The 16,584-nt window shown below is 47.3% G+C and overlaps 1 protein-coding gene across 2 annotated transcripts in view; it reads right to left on the bottom strand.

Moving 5' to 3' along the window:
* The window catches only part of Prkcb (protein kinase C beta), a 340,194-nt gene that overhangs the window by 153,950 nt on the left and 169,660 nt on the right, over window positions 1–16,584 (bottom strand). For both annotated transcript variants that reach the window (XM_036191311.1, XM_036191317.1), the window contains exons 4-5: window positions 15,279–15,390; window positions 14,441–14,569 (exon numbers count right to left, since the gene is read on the bottom strand). In XM_036191311.1, coding sequence (XP_036047204.1) covers window positions 14,441–14,569; window positions 15,279–15,390 — 241 coding nt within the window. The remainder of the gene's footprint in view (window positions 1–14,440; window positions 14,570–15,278; window positions 15,391–16,584) is intronic.

The following is a 16,584-nucleotide window of genomic DNA, read 5'->3' as shown; positions in this document are numbered from 1 at the left end:
ACTGCCTGATGCTTTGAACAAAGTTGGCTATTGTATGAGACTTCAGTCTGTGTCTTAGTCGAGGCAACTCTTACAAAGGAAACCATTTAACTGGGGCTGGCTTACAGTTCAGAGGTTTAGCTCATTATTGTCATGGCAGGAAGCACAGCAGCATGGAGGCAGACATGGTGCTGGAGAAGCAGCTGAGAGTTCTACATCTGGATCCTCGGGCAGCAGGAAGAGAGAGTGACACTAAGCCTGACTTAAGCACTTGAAACACTTCCTCCAACAAGGCCACACCTCCTCCAACAGGGCCACACCTCCTCCAACAAGGTCTCACCTCTTCCAACAAGGTCACACCTCCTCCAACAAGGCCACACCTCCTCCAACAAGGCCACACCTCCTCCAACAAGGCCACACCTCCTCCAACAGGGCCACACCTCCTCCAACAAGGCCACACCTCCTCCAACAAGGCCACACCTCCTCCAACAAGGTCACACCTCCTCCAACAAGGCCACACCTCCTCCAACAAGGCCACACCTCCTCCAACAGGGCCACAACTCCTCCAACAGGGCCACACTTCTCAACAGTGACACTACCTGTGAAAATGGGGGCCATTTTCATTCAAACCACCACAGTCTGCCTCATTTTTAGGCTGGCTCCACTCTCCTGGGTTCAAGATGACATCTCTTGAGCAGTAAACACTTCAGAGTCCCACTAGAATGATACATAATAGACAATCCTAGCCCTACTTCTCTGACCTCGCCTATTCCCTTCCACAGAAAGTACACTATAGACTTGTGCCCACCTGTCCCATCTGATTCCTCTGCCTTCTGAGGGACTCTGGTACTTCCTTATGTGGAGTGGCATGTCCTCTCTTTTCCTACACTTAAAAACATTAATAAACAATGGCGCTGGAGAGATGGCTCAGAGGTTAAGAGTGCTGACTACTCTTCCAAAGGTCCTGAGTTCAATTCCCAGCAACCACATGGTGGCTCACAACCATCTGTAATGAGATCTGGCACCCCTTCTGTATACATAATAAATAAATCTTTAAAAAACATTAATAAATAAAACTAGAAGATGGATAAGGGAAGACCAGAGAATGATGTCAAGAAACTCATGACCAGGAGACACCTGCACAAAAACAAGAAGGTCCCCAAATGGCTGTACTGTGTCTCTGGAGTGAATCTAACAACATTTGTGCCCAAAACTGGACATGAAAAAAGAAACCTGCACAAAGGGAGAAGGCAGAGACCTTGGCATATTTTTTGGAAAGCCTAGAAGTTTAACTGACTATGACCCAAGCTAGACAAATGATGTGATGTGCTGGCCCCACCCTGAGCAGCCCCCACCCAAGAGAAGTGTCATCATAGATGCAGAAAGAGAAATTTTCTGAGCAGTTTTCCTGGTGGGGGTCCTGACATTTGTCCGATACACTACAATTCAGAGAGTCAAGATCATTTTCCTTAAAGGCTTCTTAAAGCCATTAGAGCAGGAGGCTCTGAGGAGGAAACACGTGAGCACACACAGTAGGGAATTATTTCCTGATAGTTCAGTTTTGGCTGTGTGTGTGTGTGTGTGTGTGTGTGTGTGAGTGAGAGAGAGAGAGAGAGAGAGAGAGAGAGAGAGAGAGAGAGAGAGAGAGATTTGTTTGGAAGACCTAGTCTTGCACAGTGGGCTCCAATCTGTAAAGGCTAAAAGCCACTGGCCGAGAATGAAATAACATCTGAATGAAATAAACATCTGAAATACTCCCTTCAGGTCTGGGCTTCGTGGGGGCAGAGTGCTGGGGCAGTATGCTGTCAAGGACACTTGGCTTCTCAGGAGCATCTGGGGTTGTAGGTTAGGCATGAGCTAGGCTGAAGGAGCTAAGATGCCTCACGTAGGAACGAAAAGATCCCAGGACATTAAAGGATTTTCTGAACGTAAGTCAGGCTCCTGCACAGGTTGGGCTAAGGGGTGGAGCTAGTGAATACTCCAGGAAAGTAATCCTGAATATCTACTCTGCAACTCACTTTCCTAGGTTCCTGCCAACTGCAACTGGTTGACCTTGGCTCTAGTTTTAACTCTGATCCGCTCCTCCAGACGATCCTACCCCTAGTGTATTCAGCTTCTACTGCAAACCCCACTTAAATGTATTCAGAGTGGCTCTTGGCTCTGAATGGTCCCAGGGTTTTCCAAGGCTCACCATTCACAGTGATGAGGTATTTCCCGGGGTAACATGACCTGTGCGAGCATCATTTTACTTACATTTAACGTAAGAACACAAGTTTCTCTGGACACTATTGTGAACCTAAGGCATGCCCTTGCTAGTGTTGTCTCTGTCCCTGTCCCTGTCTCCTTCTCGCCCCCCTTCCCTCTCTCTCCCTCTCTTGATGTCCTCAATTCTCTAACCCTAAGATGTCGCAGAGCACCCAGAGAAGTGAGCAGCGGAGTGTAACTTTCCATACTGCAACCACTTTGCCTGAAAATTGAGTGTACATCCTCAAAGGTGTGAGGCAAGTCGAGGATTCAATGAGATGGCCTCCTTGAAACACCTGATTTAAGTGCTGGTAAATGGTGGCTGAATGCACCATAGGATCACTGTCTCGAAGCGACAGGTACCAGGTCCTTTGAATGTCTCTGTCACACAGATCCCACCTCTCGGGTCACATAGAGCAAGCACTGCAACCAGGAACGGTCCCCAGATGTCTCACTTTCTCAAAGATTTGGCTTCAGGGTTTCAAGTTTTCCAACTCTGCCAAAGAGAACTGTGAGGAAACGAACGAGCACCAACATTTCTTCAGGGTATGGCTCCAACTTAGCCTCCCTCTGTGGCCCCAGGGACCTGGACTTCTGGATCAGAAAAGCACATTCAGATAGGCCAGCCTGGAGACAGAATTGAAAGGCCACTGAACAGGTTTGGTTAGCAGACTAAGTCAGTCAGGAAAGGACCAAGGAGGTGGTGGCTCAGCAGATAAGGTGCTTGCCAGGCAAGCATAGGACCCAAGTCCAGACCCCCATCACCCATGTGAAACCTGGCACAGCATAAGCCTCAAAACCAGCTCCTGGTGCATGGGGGGGGGGGAGGGCCGGGGGGGCACAGATCCTGACAACTCGCTGGCCAGCCAAACTAGCTGGAACGCTCCAGGTTCAGTGAGGGAAGGCTTTCTCCACCTGACCATTTCTCATACCCAGCCTTCTAGCCAAGACTTGACCAATAGAAGCCACCATTTTGCAGAAGCATAGGCTAACCTAATGAAGAGGAACCACCTCACAATCCTGCAAACATTGGCTCTCACTCTCTCACCACAGCAGGACCAACTTAAGGCAAGCACAGGGAAAGGGGAGCCCTGGGAGTCAAAGTCTCCATCTGCGGGAGGCTGCGGATGCTCGGCCTCAGTCTCCACACCACTGGAGTGGGGTCAACAACAGAAGCTGTTAGAAGTAAGGGGGAGAGTGCTGGTCAAGTCCTGAGTATGAGCTGAGCATGCAGGCAGGGATTAAAAAAGGGAGCTACAGACAGCTCGGCACCATCAGCATCCCCTTCACGCTCAGTACTTGGGCTCTCCTCCCAACACCACACATTCTTAGCCCTGTGGTTTATCGCGTGATTTAACCTCTTCCTCCTTCCCCCCTCTTCTTCCTCTCTTCCTTTGTGTCTTTCTTCCCCCTCGTCCTTGGGTTTCCTCATCTACAAAACTGAGTGAATGTTACTAACCACCTCATAGGGTTACATGGGAAAAGTGCATCCTCACCCCCAACGAGTGACCTGGTATTGTCATCAGCAAGAGATGGAGGTGACAGAGAAGAGTGGACCCCTCCAGTCCTGAGGTTATTCTGACGCTGGAACCACACCTTCTCCCCTGCAGTTCTTCGGGCAGCCTGGCAGTGATCAGAGCTGTCCTGGTGGGTGAGCACTCAGCAAGCATTAGTCATAGCTTTCCTCACCCTCTACCTTGCTCCCACCCTGCCTCCTGCAGGCAGCTTCTGGGCCTGTCTCCAGTGCAGTGTTCCCTCCCTTGTCTCCTCGCCAGTCTGGGACCCTGCCCCAGGCACATCACATAGCACCAGGCAAAAGCTGGGCAGGTCTTCTCAAGACCATTGCATCACTAGGCTCGGCCACCCCCACTCAATCAGTTTCCGCAAGCCTTGCCTCCTATGCTTGTCATGCTCTTCCCTGGAAACTGCAACTGGCTCTCCTCCAAGCTTGCCATTGTAGTCTGAGATAAACGCCACCATCTCTGCTAGTGACAGACAGGCCACATATTACACACCTCTATTTCCTTACAGCCTGTTATAGGGACACACTTTGTTTGCTTCCTGTTCACCTCCCATCATCAAGAAGAATGCAAGAGTCATGAATATGCCTCCAGCCTTCCTCAGGAGAGCAGGGACTGCACCCAGGAGGCACCTGGCAAATATGGGCTAGGTGAAAGGTTCAAAACTGAAGCCTGCCCCTAAAACCCAGACTCCAGACAAAAATGCCGCAGCAGCCCATCCACAGGAAAAGTGAGCCAATGAGAAAAGCCGGTCAGAAGCTGGGACCTGCACAGCCCTTCCAGGACACATGAGCGTTCCCTGTGGGAGGTGGGGCAAGGGCTAAGCGGGCTACAAAGCTCTGGTGATCTGGCACCAACTCAAGCCAGGCATTCATACTGCATGGGGCCCTGGCACGATGCGTAAGGAGATTCAGAACACAGCAAAAGGGGATTGTGGCCCAGGGGCACTGACTGAGAAACTTCATAACACCCCAGATGCTGTGACAGTGGAGGAGCTTGAAGGCATCTTCTAGATCAGGCCTGGCCACCTGTGGCCAGCCCACAAGGGAGCAGATCATGGGTAGCGCCTGCCATCTAGTGTGCAAGAAGGCAAACTCTACCTGCTTCCTTGAAGCAGGTTCTTAAGCAGCAGCAGGGTGCCTGGGATTCTTGAGTGCAGAAATATGCACTGGAATTTTGTTAAAATATAGATGCTGATTTGCAGGCTTGGAGTTGGATCTGGGATTTCTGCATGTCTATCAAGTTCCCAGGGATTCCTGGTGCAGCTGGTCTACAGAGTGGCCAGGGTGGCCAGAAGTTTCTGAAGGAAAGACACCACCCGCAGAGATTCTGCAGCATTTGGAGGCCAGACCACAGGATTGAGGGTGGAGGGTGGTGGAGTGTCAGAGATTTCTTTAGGTAAAAGAATTTGGACTAGAGGTTGGACTGGGTGGGGTGTGCGAGTGATTAGCCTGCCAGAGGGCAACCAGTGTGCCTGAAATTCAAAGAACAGGCCCAGCCCATGAAATGGAAAGATGAGGAAGATATATGCTTATGATAACAGAAATTCCAAATACCCAGACAGGATCTAAGTCTGGTCCTGCCATATCTATAACCACTCAATGTCCTGCTCAAAGCAACCAATGCTGTGTCATGGGAATGTCTCCTCAAATTTGACTACTGCTCTTGTTGGAACCATTTATTCAAATTTTTGTCAAATTTAACGATTTTTCCATCTTACTAATTTTTTTCTCAAAAAGTATAAAAGTAAGGGCTGGGTAAATGGCTCAGTGGTTAAGAATGCCTTCTCTACAAGCATGAGGACCTGGGTTTGAATCTCCAGCACCCATGTTAAAAGCCAGGTATGCACACCTGCAACCAAATGATATGGGGGACAGAGACAGGAGGATTGCTGGACCTTGCTCAGCCCAGCTCCAAATTCAGTGAGAGGAAGTAGACCAAGAGTATTTGTCCTCTTCTGGTCTCTGTGCTTACTCATGAACACACACACACACACACACACACACACACACACACACACACACACGATGTTATCCCAGTTCTTCAGGAGATGAGACAGAGGGATCTTGAGATCAAGCTCAGCCTGGATAACTTAGCAAGCATCTATCTCAAAATAAAGATTTCAAAGCGGGGCTCAGGTATCTAGCATTGGTCTGGTATACACAAGGTTTAATCCCCAGCAGCACAAAAAAGTGAAATTTATTTAGTGTAGCCAGAGAAACACAAAGACATAGGAAGAGATGGTACTGCTCCCCCACCCCCCCAGATCTCCACTCCCAAGCCTTTGTGATTCCAACACCCACAGCCCAGGCCATATCTTTCCTCACCTTTCTTCCCATCCTTATGAAATACACATACTTTTGTACACAGAAAGTACCTGCTGCGGTTACATATTTATTCAACATGACCTCATACCAGATATTTTTACAAAACCAAACCTTCTTACATAATGGCTATAGATGTTCCTCTAAGTCAAGGGGCTCTTTTCAGGGACAGCCAAAGAGCAAATATTCTAGGCTTCACAAATCATATAGCTACTCAATGAATTCTGCTGTTTGATTGAAAAAAGCAGTGAGAGACACCATACAGATGAAAGTGGCTGTAGTCTAAGAACACTTCATTACAAAAGCAGGCAGCGGTCTAGACTTGGCCCACAGGCCATAATTTGCCAACTTCTGCAATAGCTGTAGTTGGGGTTTTGATTATTCAGACTTGGTATTTCTGAAGTTTTTTTTAAATAAAAAACAAAAACACATAAATATAAATTTGAATGAAAGCATATAGATTATAATTGCACAACCTGATGAATTTTGTGAACTGAGAACCAGAGAACCAGTTCTCCTCAGAACATGACCAGCTTCACTGAGGCCTATTTCAAACCATCATGCCAGTGACTCCCTCACATCCCATGAGACCGACATGTTCTGCTCCAGTTGATTCCGGTTTTCACCACTGTCAATAAACACACTTATCTGGTACCTGTTTCTCTGCATGCTGGTGTTTATTTCGGTGGAACAGATACCCAGAGAGTCACCATACATATGTGCTTTTGAATGAAGATCCTGGGGACTCCCCCAAAGTCACAGCTTGGCAATCTGGGCAGTGCCTTCCTCAGTGAAGTTCCTCCGGTATTTAGACACAGTGGCTGTGCCGTCTTCTCTGTTAAGGTTGGGGACCTCAGGCCATTGCCTGGCCCTTGTTGTTCTCATAACACTCAGGGGGGACCAGGAGGAGATTGGGCAACCTCAGCTTCCTCTAACTCCTCGAGATTTCAACATCCAGTACATCCACCTACAATTTCCAAACCACAAAGGAAGCAGGGTGAGGGACACCTGCCCTGGCCTGTGCCGTGTGCAGACGACCCTCTACAGTGCACTGAGTAGGACGCCCAGTTCTGTAGAGATGGGGATATCACTTGACTCAGCCTCTGCATTCCAGCTGAGGACATTGACACCCTGCTGGCCTTATTTCAAAGGCATCTGCTGTCCAGTCAATGCCTAGGAAGTTTCCCACAAGCCCCCTGTACTGCACTGTGAGCTCTTCACATGGCAACAGCTATGTAGTATGAGACTGCCTGAGAGTTCTTAGGTGTCAAGGGCTCCTCAGCTCCTGGACTCACTGGGGGTGCATGCATGGGTGAGGCCAGAACCCTCTCCCACCACACACACACACACACACACACACACACACACACACACAAGCCACGTTCAGTGTTTATTAGATCCTCAGTGACCATCCAATCAATCAATCAAGGATAAAATGGATGTGGCTATTACAGAGCCAGGTACAATTGTCAAAGCTCAGCTACTGGACACTTCAGACGTGTGTAGGATAATATGTAAATTCCACTTCAAACGTTAAAGTATAAATTCTGGTTTTGACTTTGTTATTCATATGGTGAATGGTTTAGCAAGAAACAAATGGATGCCTGTAATTTGCTTTGAAATGTGTCAAAATAAGATGGATGGGTAGATGGGAAGCAAGACAGATAGAAACATGATCAGGCAAGTGTGGTCACCGGCAAGATCTTGGGAGATGGATGCGTGCTGTCTGCTGTAAAATTCTTCTGACTTTGCTGGCTGATAGAAATGCTTCATAATAAAATGCTGGGGAAAACTGAAAACTAGAAGTTGAGCACCCCTATTCCTCACACCCCAAAGTGTCCTCAAGCCCCACACTGACACAATACTACAAGTGGAAAGTGCCACAGCTTGAAACACTAAAGACATTGAATAAAATAGCATTTAGGGTATGTGATGAGGTGTGTGAGACATGGAAGAATTCCAGCGTTTGTGTGGATCCTACCTTCAACACATCTCATTGTGTTTATGCAGATATTACAGAATTGGGAAAATCTGTCATCTACAACACTTCTGATTCCACACTTTTCAGATTTGGAGTATCCAGCCTGTAATGAGCAAAGGGCTGGCTCTCTGGTCCTGTCCTGCTGTGTGTGGAGCCCTCTGCTGGGCCTGGGAGCCCAGCTGTGTGGTATGGCCCCCTTCCTTACAGACAATGATGGTACTGTGGTTTTCAGACTGTATCCCCACTGCATGGGCGTGCGCGTGCACGCGTGCGTGCGTGCGTGCGTGCGTGCGTGTGTGCGTGTGTGTGTGTGTGTGTGTGTGTGTGTGTGTGTGTGTGTGTGTTGTGGGGGAGGGGCTGACTAAACCCAAAGTCTTGCAAATACCAGGCAAATTCTCTACAACTGAACTATATCCCCAGCTCACTTTCTGAAAAATTACACTTGCTCATTAGGCACATGTGTGAGTATACATATGTGTAGGCACATATGCACATGTGACACACAGCACAAGTTTGAAGGACATAGGACAAGATGTGGTCAATTCTCCCCTTCATGCAAACCCTAGGGATGGAATGCTGGTATCAGGCTTTCAAAACAAGCATCTTTACTCACTGAACCATCTTGTCACATATGCATGCCCCTGTACCCTAAGCCCTCCTTTCTATTTTGAGACACGTTCTCAAACATGTCTAACCTCGAACTCATCCTATAGCCCAGTTAGGCCCTGAGCTTGTGATCCTCTGCCTCAGTCTCCAAAGTGACTGGAGTTACAGGAATAAGGCACTATGCCAGGCTCAAACTGGACCATCTCTTTTTAAGAGGGACATGCTGTGGACGGATGGTTTTGGAGTCAGAGACTGCCCCCTTGTGGTCATGAGCAGCTAGTTCATGGTCTTTTTAAAAAAATAACATCCTGAAGCTCATGCCTAACTGGGTAGTATTTTAGAATATTAATCTAGGTGGATTTTTCCTTCACCACACTTCCCATTTCCCCCTCCTCTGTTTCAAGCAAGCAGTCATCTCAAAGGAATTAGGTGGCTGAGCAGAAAGTAAATACAACCCGTAGGTCCGTTCTGACTCGTGTTCAAATACCCACAGCTTAGGAGGTTTGAGGAATAACACACGTTAAATAGTGGGCTTTGTAGACACAGTGCCTGGAAAACATACGAACTGAAGTCAGTTTTAACTTTGCAAGAGGATGGAGAGCCTGACTGTGTTGTGGGAGGAAAAGGCTGAGGAAGACGCCCCAGCAACCTCAGGGAACAGGCAAGGCCTCAGGTTGTGACATCTGTCTAGGCAAACAGGCCTAGCTTATCTCCTGTTGTAATAGAAAAATCCAGAATATGCTTGAAAAATAATGGAAACCCAATGCCTAACAATGTAACTACTAGGAGATCAAGTGAATGGATAAAAACCTATAGACTCTTATTTCTGATGGCCTGGGGAAGGGGGGGTAATAACATATTACTTACAAGGCAAGTAATAACACCATCCCCAATCCATCCATTTTCGCTGCCTGCCTCAGTCTGCCCTTGTGGAAAGGATCTGCATAGTAGGTGCTCAGCAAACCTAGCTCGCACAATTTTTTTCTCTCCCCTTTCCCTATCTAGATAATAGCCATACCATAAGAGGCTTATTTAAGTCATGGCCTCCATCAGGACCTTGAAAGCTTTCTGGAGTTCCCATGGTACCATCACAAGACTCACCACATAGAAGTCTGTGTCTACCTTTCCTGATAGCCTATAAGACCTTTCAAGGCAGAGGTCAAATTTTATGCATCCTTGGAGCCAATCTAGGTCTTGGGTCCTTCATGAATTGATGGATGGATGGATGGATGGATGGATGGATGAATGGATGGTTGAATAAATGAACTCCTGGAGAGCCATCTCACCTACTACCTATAGCAACTGTAAATACCTAATCACCCCAACTACTTCCCCATCTCCCACACATCCCTTAGGCACAGTGTGCATCCAAGTATGCTCTCAGGTCTTTGAATCTTGTTCTACCATTTTGACCTTAGAAGGAAGGCACCTTCATGGAATTCCATGGAAAGGACCCCAAGGTTTTGTTTTTGGTTTTGGTTTTGCTTTGTTTTACTCTTTCTATCTTGCTAAGAGTCCTTGTGTTGACAGATATTTTGCGGATGTGATTATACGCACAGGATCATGTGCATGGAAGACACAGGGGCTCATGAAACCCCACCTCTAACTGAGGAGCCACTAGCAATTGATGGCTCTGGGGGAGAGACAACCATTTTCCTTCAGGAGGTGGCCCTGGGGAGGCTACGGTTCATCAGGAGGTGGTGCTACAGCCAGGCACAGCCAGGCAGCACAGAGTGGACTCGGTGGATTGATTTTGTTTTTTCAAGAGCACCTGAAGTTGAGAAGAAAAAGTAGGAGTGGGGCCATAGGGGAGAAGAATTGGATGGGCAGGAAGGGAGTGGACTTAATCAAAACACATTATATGATTATATAAAATTCTCAAGTTAAAAGAAAATGTGGCTGTACTTAATGCAACCCATTGCTTTGTATACTAACCTAAAATTTAATTTAGAAAAGAATATAGCCATAATGTATGAGATGGGAATATCAATTCTGTTTATGAGAAGATAATGAATCAAATGAGTTTTAATAATATAGTGCTGCATAATAATTGTCACCCAGACTTTTAACTTCAGGCTCATTGCATGATCTAGTCTTATGACATGGTGTTGTCTTCTCTTGTGAGGTCACAGGCACAACAATGTCAACATGGCTTCCTATGTTTCTAGAAGTGCCACTGCTCTGCATCTTTACGTCTTTCAGAGAACAAGATGGTCATGGGTCCAAGAGGTGGACCCTGGTCCTGTGATCACTTGTTATTGACACTGGATGAGATGCTGGGGATTGTCTGTGTGCTCAACTTTCTTAGAAGAAGAAGAAGAGTGTGAGATAGAATATCTGCTGATTCCAACTTCAGAAGGTACTGGTGCAAGGATCATCTGTGGAGGCCTCACACCTAACAGGATCCTTGATGGTGCTCTGATTCCACAGATGTGTAGTGATGTCAACCTTGCCAGAAGTTGGGGATGGGTTGTGAACCGAAAGAAAAGACCTACTCTTCCCATATGGGGCTAAAGGAAGAAAGTAATCAAACCCAACACAAAACTATCCAAGTTCAAGATCACTATACCATGAGTGACTAAGGCATGGAAAGGTCAGGGGTTAAAATCAGTTGAGCTCTGCAGAAGAGTTAAATGCTTGGAGGAGAAAACATGGCAAAGACAAGCATGCACAGGGCAACCATCTAGAGGATTCCTGGGGAGACAGGGGATGGACAGTGGCACCACAGTGTCAGATCTGGAGGGACTGGGGATGGACAGTGGCACCACAGTGTCAGATCTGGATGTTCTGAAGATGTTAGGAACTCCACTGGTGGGGTCAGGAAAAGAACAGGCCAGATTTCCATTCTGATCATGGTCTACAAAAGTAGATAGACAACTTGAGTTTCTGTAGCCAGGGGAGATCGAAAACTCCATACCCAGGGAGAGACTGGGTTTCTGAATAGCCTGTGATGCCCAGATCTGATACCAGTGTCCCAGACTGGCAGCCAATGGAAGGTTCTAATCCTACAAATGCTTCTAGGGTTTGTATGAAGTGAGGCACAAGGCTACTTCTGGTGCAGAACTGCCAAGGAGGCCCCAGGCAACCTTTCACTCTAGTACTAGAATCAATAAACAAGACCATGCTGAGCACAGCCTGGGCCAGGCCTGGGAAAGAGATATTAGCAGGGTACAGTGACACAGTGGCCCAGATGTGAACCCCTGCCTAAGACAGTGACCAAGCTGTGCAGCTTTGCCAAGTCCAAGTCTTTCCTTGCCTGTGAGGGCAACACCACCAGTCCATTGAGTGATCTCACAGCCCACAATTGCAAGAAAGACACAGACACCACTGAAATGCTTACAGCTATTTAATTAATGTTAATCCTGATGATGGAAAATTCCACCTGAACTTTAAGGGAGCCCCATCGTTTCTACCTTCTATTATTAAGTTGGATTGTGGTCCCCCAAATCGTTAAGTCCAAGCCTGCATCCTGGCACCTGTGACAATGACCTTATATAGACATAGGATCTCTATGGATGTGCTCAAGTGAGGATGAGGTCATACTAGGTTATGGTGGGCTGCAATCCAATGGCTGGCATCCTAACTCAGCAGATGCAGAGAGAAAAACACATACAGCAACAGAGCCAAGGAACCCCAAAGACCATTAGCAACCAACAGAGTGTAGACCAGAGTTCCTGGGAGCCCTGCATAAGGAATAACACTCCTGATCATGAGCCTAGAACTCTGCAAGAGTCAAAGTCTTTGTTGCTGTGGCCCTAGAAAACAAATGTCACAGATCTATCCCAGGACTGCTTGAGAGTCACTGGCATGGTTAAGCAGAGCATATTACCTTGCACTTTAAAGGATCCTGTACCCTCAAATCATCACAAAGACTCCCCAGGGGATACCCCTGAGAGTTACTGTTGCTAAGTCAGAAGGGAAATAAATGGGGAATTGAGTAAAGGGACAGACGTGAGCTAAAACAATAACTTGGTACATATAGGAAGGTACTTTTGAGTCAAATGGACCTAGCTTGAGAAATGTGAGCACCTGCCGAACCTGTTTCCTGATGGGTAGAAGGATAATGCTCACCTCCTTGGGGTATTGTGGTACTTAAGATGTTGCTTGTAAGCACTTCACATAATGATGAACATATTACATAATGATCAAAAGCCATGTGCATGTTAGCTACCATTTTGGTATCACTGGTGGTGAGAAGTATCTTTTTTTTTTTAAATCTCGGTTGTCACATTCATAAAATGAACATAACAGATACTTGGCAAGACAGTCTTGAGGATCGAAAGGGATCTAAACACACTATAAATGTGCTGCCACTAGGTGGCAGCAGAGCCTCAGTTTTGTCCCTCAAGCACTGGTGGCTGGGTAATCAATGGTGAGGGGATGGGGCAGACTTCCCTTGAACTTGGTGCTATCTCTGAGCCTTACCCCCATCCCACAAGTATCCCCCCAGGAAACAGCTGCCACCCCCTTGGCCTCTCCTTGAAAGAAAAAGCCTCTTGATAAAACCACCTTTTCTAAGAACTCACGAGGCTTCCCAAATGGCCCCTTCCCAAAAGGAGTTATATTTTACAGGGATATTTTTCAACTTTTATATGGTTTAGGCAAACCCCTGGCCAAGCCAGGGCTCAGTACTAAATGCTGCTAAGCCATCCTGGGGTCTCAGAATCAGGCCAACTTACAAAATCAATTCCTTCCATGATGGAATGGTGATGCCTTGTTTACATCAATTAGTTGTTACATAAAGTTTGTGTCACAAGCCTGGGAGACACAATTCCCTCACATTTTCTTGTTGCTGTGTCTAGTTTTGTGCTGGTTTTACCATGACTAGTGGGTAAATACCTGCAAGTCCAGACCAGATGAATCCCTGTGTTGTTTGTGCATCATGAATAATTACCACGGAAAGTCAGACAGACCCTCCTTTCTACCCCTTCTGTATTCCAACCCTCAGCAAATTGTACTATTTCTCCTTCTTATGCAATGGTCCAGAAACACAATAAGTATGCGTGATCAGCATAGCTCCTACCAGGTTGAAAAAAATTCAACTACACAGAAGGCTCCACAGAGTTCCCTAAACTCCGTGGACAGCCCTTCCTTTCCTCTTCAAGACATTAATTCTTCCAAATTTGGTGCTGGTCATCAAGACTCTATGTTCCCATTGGAAAAGTCTGGGGAGGGAGCAAGTATGCCGTCTCGGCTATCTGAATAAGGGCACAGGGACTGCACATTCCTGTCTGTCCACACAGACAGGGCAAATAGGAGACAGGAAGCGGAATCTGTGAAATGACAAGTCCTTCAAGTGTCCTTGATACAAGGAAATCATAGATGATCAGGCGGTGCAGAGATGTGTGAAAATTGCCTTGAATTGATCATTCTATAGTGTACATGTGTCAAAATACACTATGACCACAATTGTTATATTTCAATTACACATTCTTTTTTTTTCTTTTCTTTCCTTCCTTCCTTCCTTCCTTCCTTCCTTCCTTCCTTCCTTTCTTTCTTTCTTTCTTTCTTTCTTTCTTTCTTTCTTTTTTTTTAAGAAAGAAGCCTGGAGGGCTCAGGTGGCCTTCAGCTGCTGAGGCCAGCACAAGGTGCTGAGAACATGGCATTGAGGGTCCACAGTCTGAGGATTTCACCGTTGAAAAGGACCACACTGGAGGCGGGAGCAGAGCAGCAACATCATGCCCCTCCACGCACCTGTAATCTGCCTGTCCACTATCCTTCCCTCCCGCCATGATCAGGGAACACAGGGGCTCTGGGCCCAGTGCAGCAGCCCCAGGGCCACCTACCGACAACAATGAGGACCTCTCTGTCAATGTGAGCCTGGATGTAGATGCGGCCGCGGCGTTCTGTGTGGTCGGTTCCACAGAGGCTGGGGACATTCATCACACAGCGCTTGTGGACGTTCATCATACAGGCTGTGAGGGCAGAGAGAGGGGAACATGGCTCAGGCTGGTCCAGGGTGGCCCAGGCTGGGGGGCTTCCTGTTCCCCCACCTTGGAGCCAGTTGCCCCTAGCAGAGAACAAACCACTTTGTCAGCATCAAATCAAGAGGACTTCTTCTAATCTTTCTCACAACCCTGATGGATGAAAGAAATTGACCGTGGCCATCCTCCCTGAAGGCCAAGGGTATAGCCTGAAGCCGGTGCCTCCATACTTCTATGCCCCAGTGATTCTGAAGCCCCCACTCAACTGCCCAGTGCACCACTCCTATAAGTGAGGAAAGATGTGGAGGTGGCCATGTGGAAGACAGAGCCACATCCACCCTGGTAGACCCTACAGGAATGCTTATACAATGTTGTTGAACTGCCCCATGTTTAACATCAGCAGGAACCCGGAATTAAGTGTGACATCTCCCAATTTTAAAATATTGACATATAATAGTTTGAGTTTCCTGGAGAGTGGGTACAACAGGGAGGTGACTCATAGGAAGTGTTCTGCAAGGGTATGAGCTGACCCACCTTGTTATAGAGAGGAGAGCTCAGTACAGGGCAATAGATAACAGTACCGGTCTTCCCCAGGGGTCAGGAGGACACAATGCAGACTTGGACCCTAAGCCATTAGGATGGAAGCCTTTCCTGTGGCATTTCCCCATGGCAGACATTCCCCAGGAGACCAAATACTTACTGTCACATTTCATGCCCTGGTGGATGAGTCCATACAGCAGCGATCCGCAGTGGTCACAAAAGGTGGGGCTAGAGTAGGTGTGGATCTTAAACTTGTGTTTGCTCCGGGGGTCCTAAGACAACGAGAAACAGACAAAGAGACCACTGTCAGTGAGGGGCGCCAAGGACTAACCCTGCATTGAACGCCACTGGAGAACTCATCAAGGACTGAACTGGGTCCTGCTGTGCCTGTGGGGACCATCGCTGGAGCACTGTGCGCAGACCCAGCACTAGACAAGTGGGGTCAGATGGATGAGTACATCGTAAGACAGACGACTGGTCGAACTCCATCTCCAAAAGGTGTTCACACGCCAACCTGCAAATCCCAGCGTTCCACAGGGCCCCTGCTCCATCTCCTTTCATCTCCTTACTCTCCAGTCTTCTGGAGTGATCTAAGCCCAAGTCTAACACAAAGCATTCCCACTTACAGGTCATTTGGCAGTTCCTCATCCCCTAGGGAACAAACTTCAAAGCAGAGGATAGTCTGCAAGCTGTGGCAGAGAGGGTGGGCTTCCCTCCCGCTCACAGTAGAGCCCTTCAATTGTAGCAGAGGACACGCTACCCCAGAGAGACTGGACTTCTTAGCTTCCCACGTAGCTTGGTGTGGCCATGGGACTCGATTGTGATCAATGGGAAGTATAAACTTCTGGGTCATTTCATTAAAAGGAGCATGGATGTGCCTCCTGGCTCTTTTTTCCCTCCTCAATGGCTGGAAGGCGAGAAAAATGTAGGTGATGACCTTGAACTAAACTTGGAGCTGTACAGAGAAGAAATAGGCAGTCTAATGGCCTTGGATATTCTCTTTGGGGCTTGATACCTGAGAGGAAACCTCATTTCTGTCTTACTCAGGTTGCCATATCTGCAGGTCTATGTACTTATTAATATGTATTGATCATAGCCGCTAACATGGTCCCTTGACTAATAAGCATAGCCGTGACAACCTGGCAGTGTGGTGTAGAGGAGACGGGGTTGGACTTCGGAGCATAACCCAGTGCTGTCTTTCTATTATTTCACCTCCTTCTGCTTCAGCTTCCTTGTCCATAAAATGTGTGTAATGACAGTGTTGAGACTATCATTACAGTCTAAGACTGTTGGAAAGAATAAATGGATTAACCTGTGTGGTGAGCATTACACAGTGAGCAGTGAGTATAAGCATCACACTATTACTACCTCGTCTCTACTGTGTGTGTCCATACACACATACAGTGCGAGGTGCACGGTGTGTTCTCAGTCCTCAGAATGTGTTCACACACCCCCATGACACTCTC

The sequence above is a fragment of the Onychomys torridus genome, chromosome 1 (genome assembly GCF_903995425.1).
Source record: "Onychomys torridus chromosome 1, mOncTor1.1, whole genome shotgun sequence".
Classification (NCBI taxonomy): Eukaryota; Metazoa; Chordata; class Mammalia; order Rodentia; family Cricetidae; genus Onychomys; species Onychomys torridus.
This window is presented reverse-complemented; position numbering and strand designations above follow the sequence as displayed.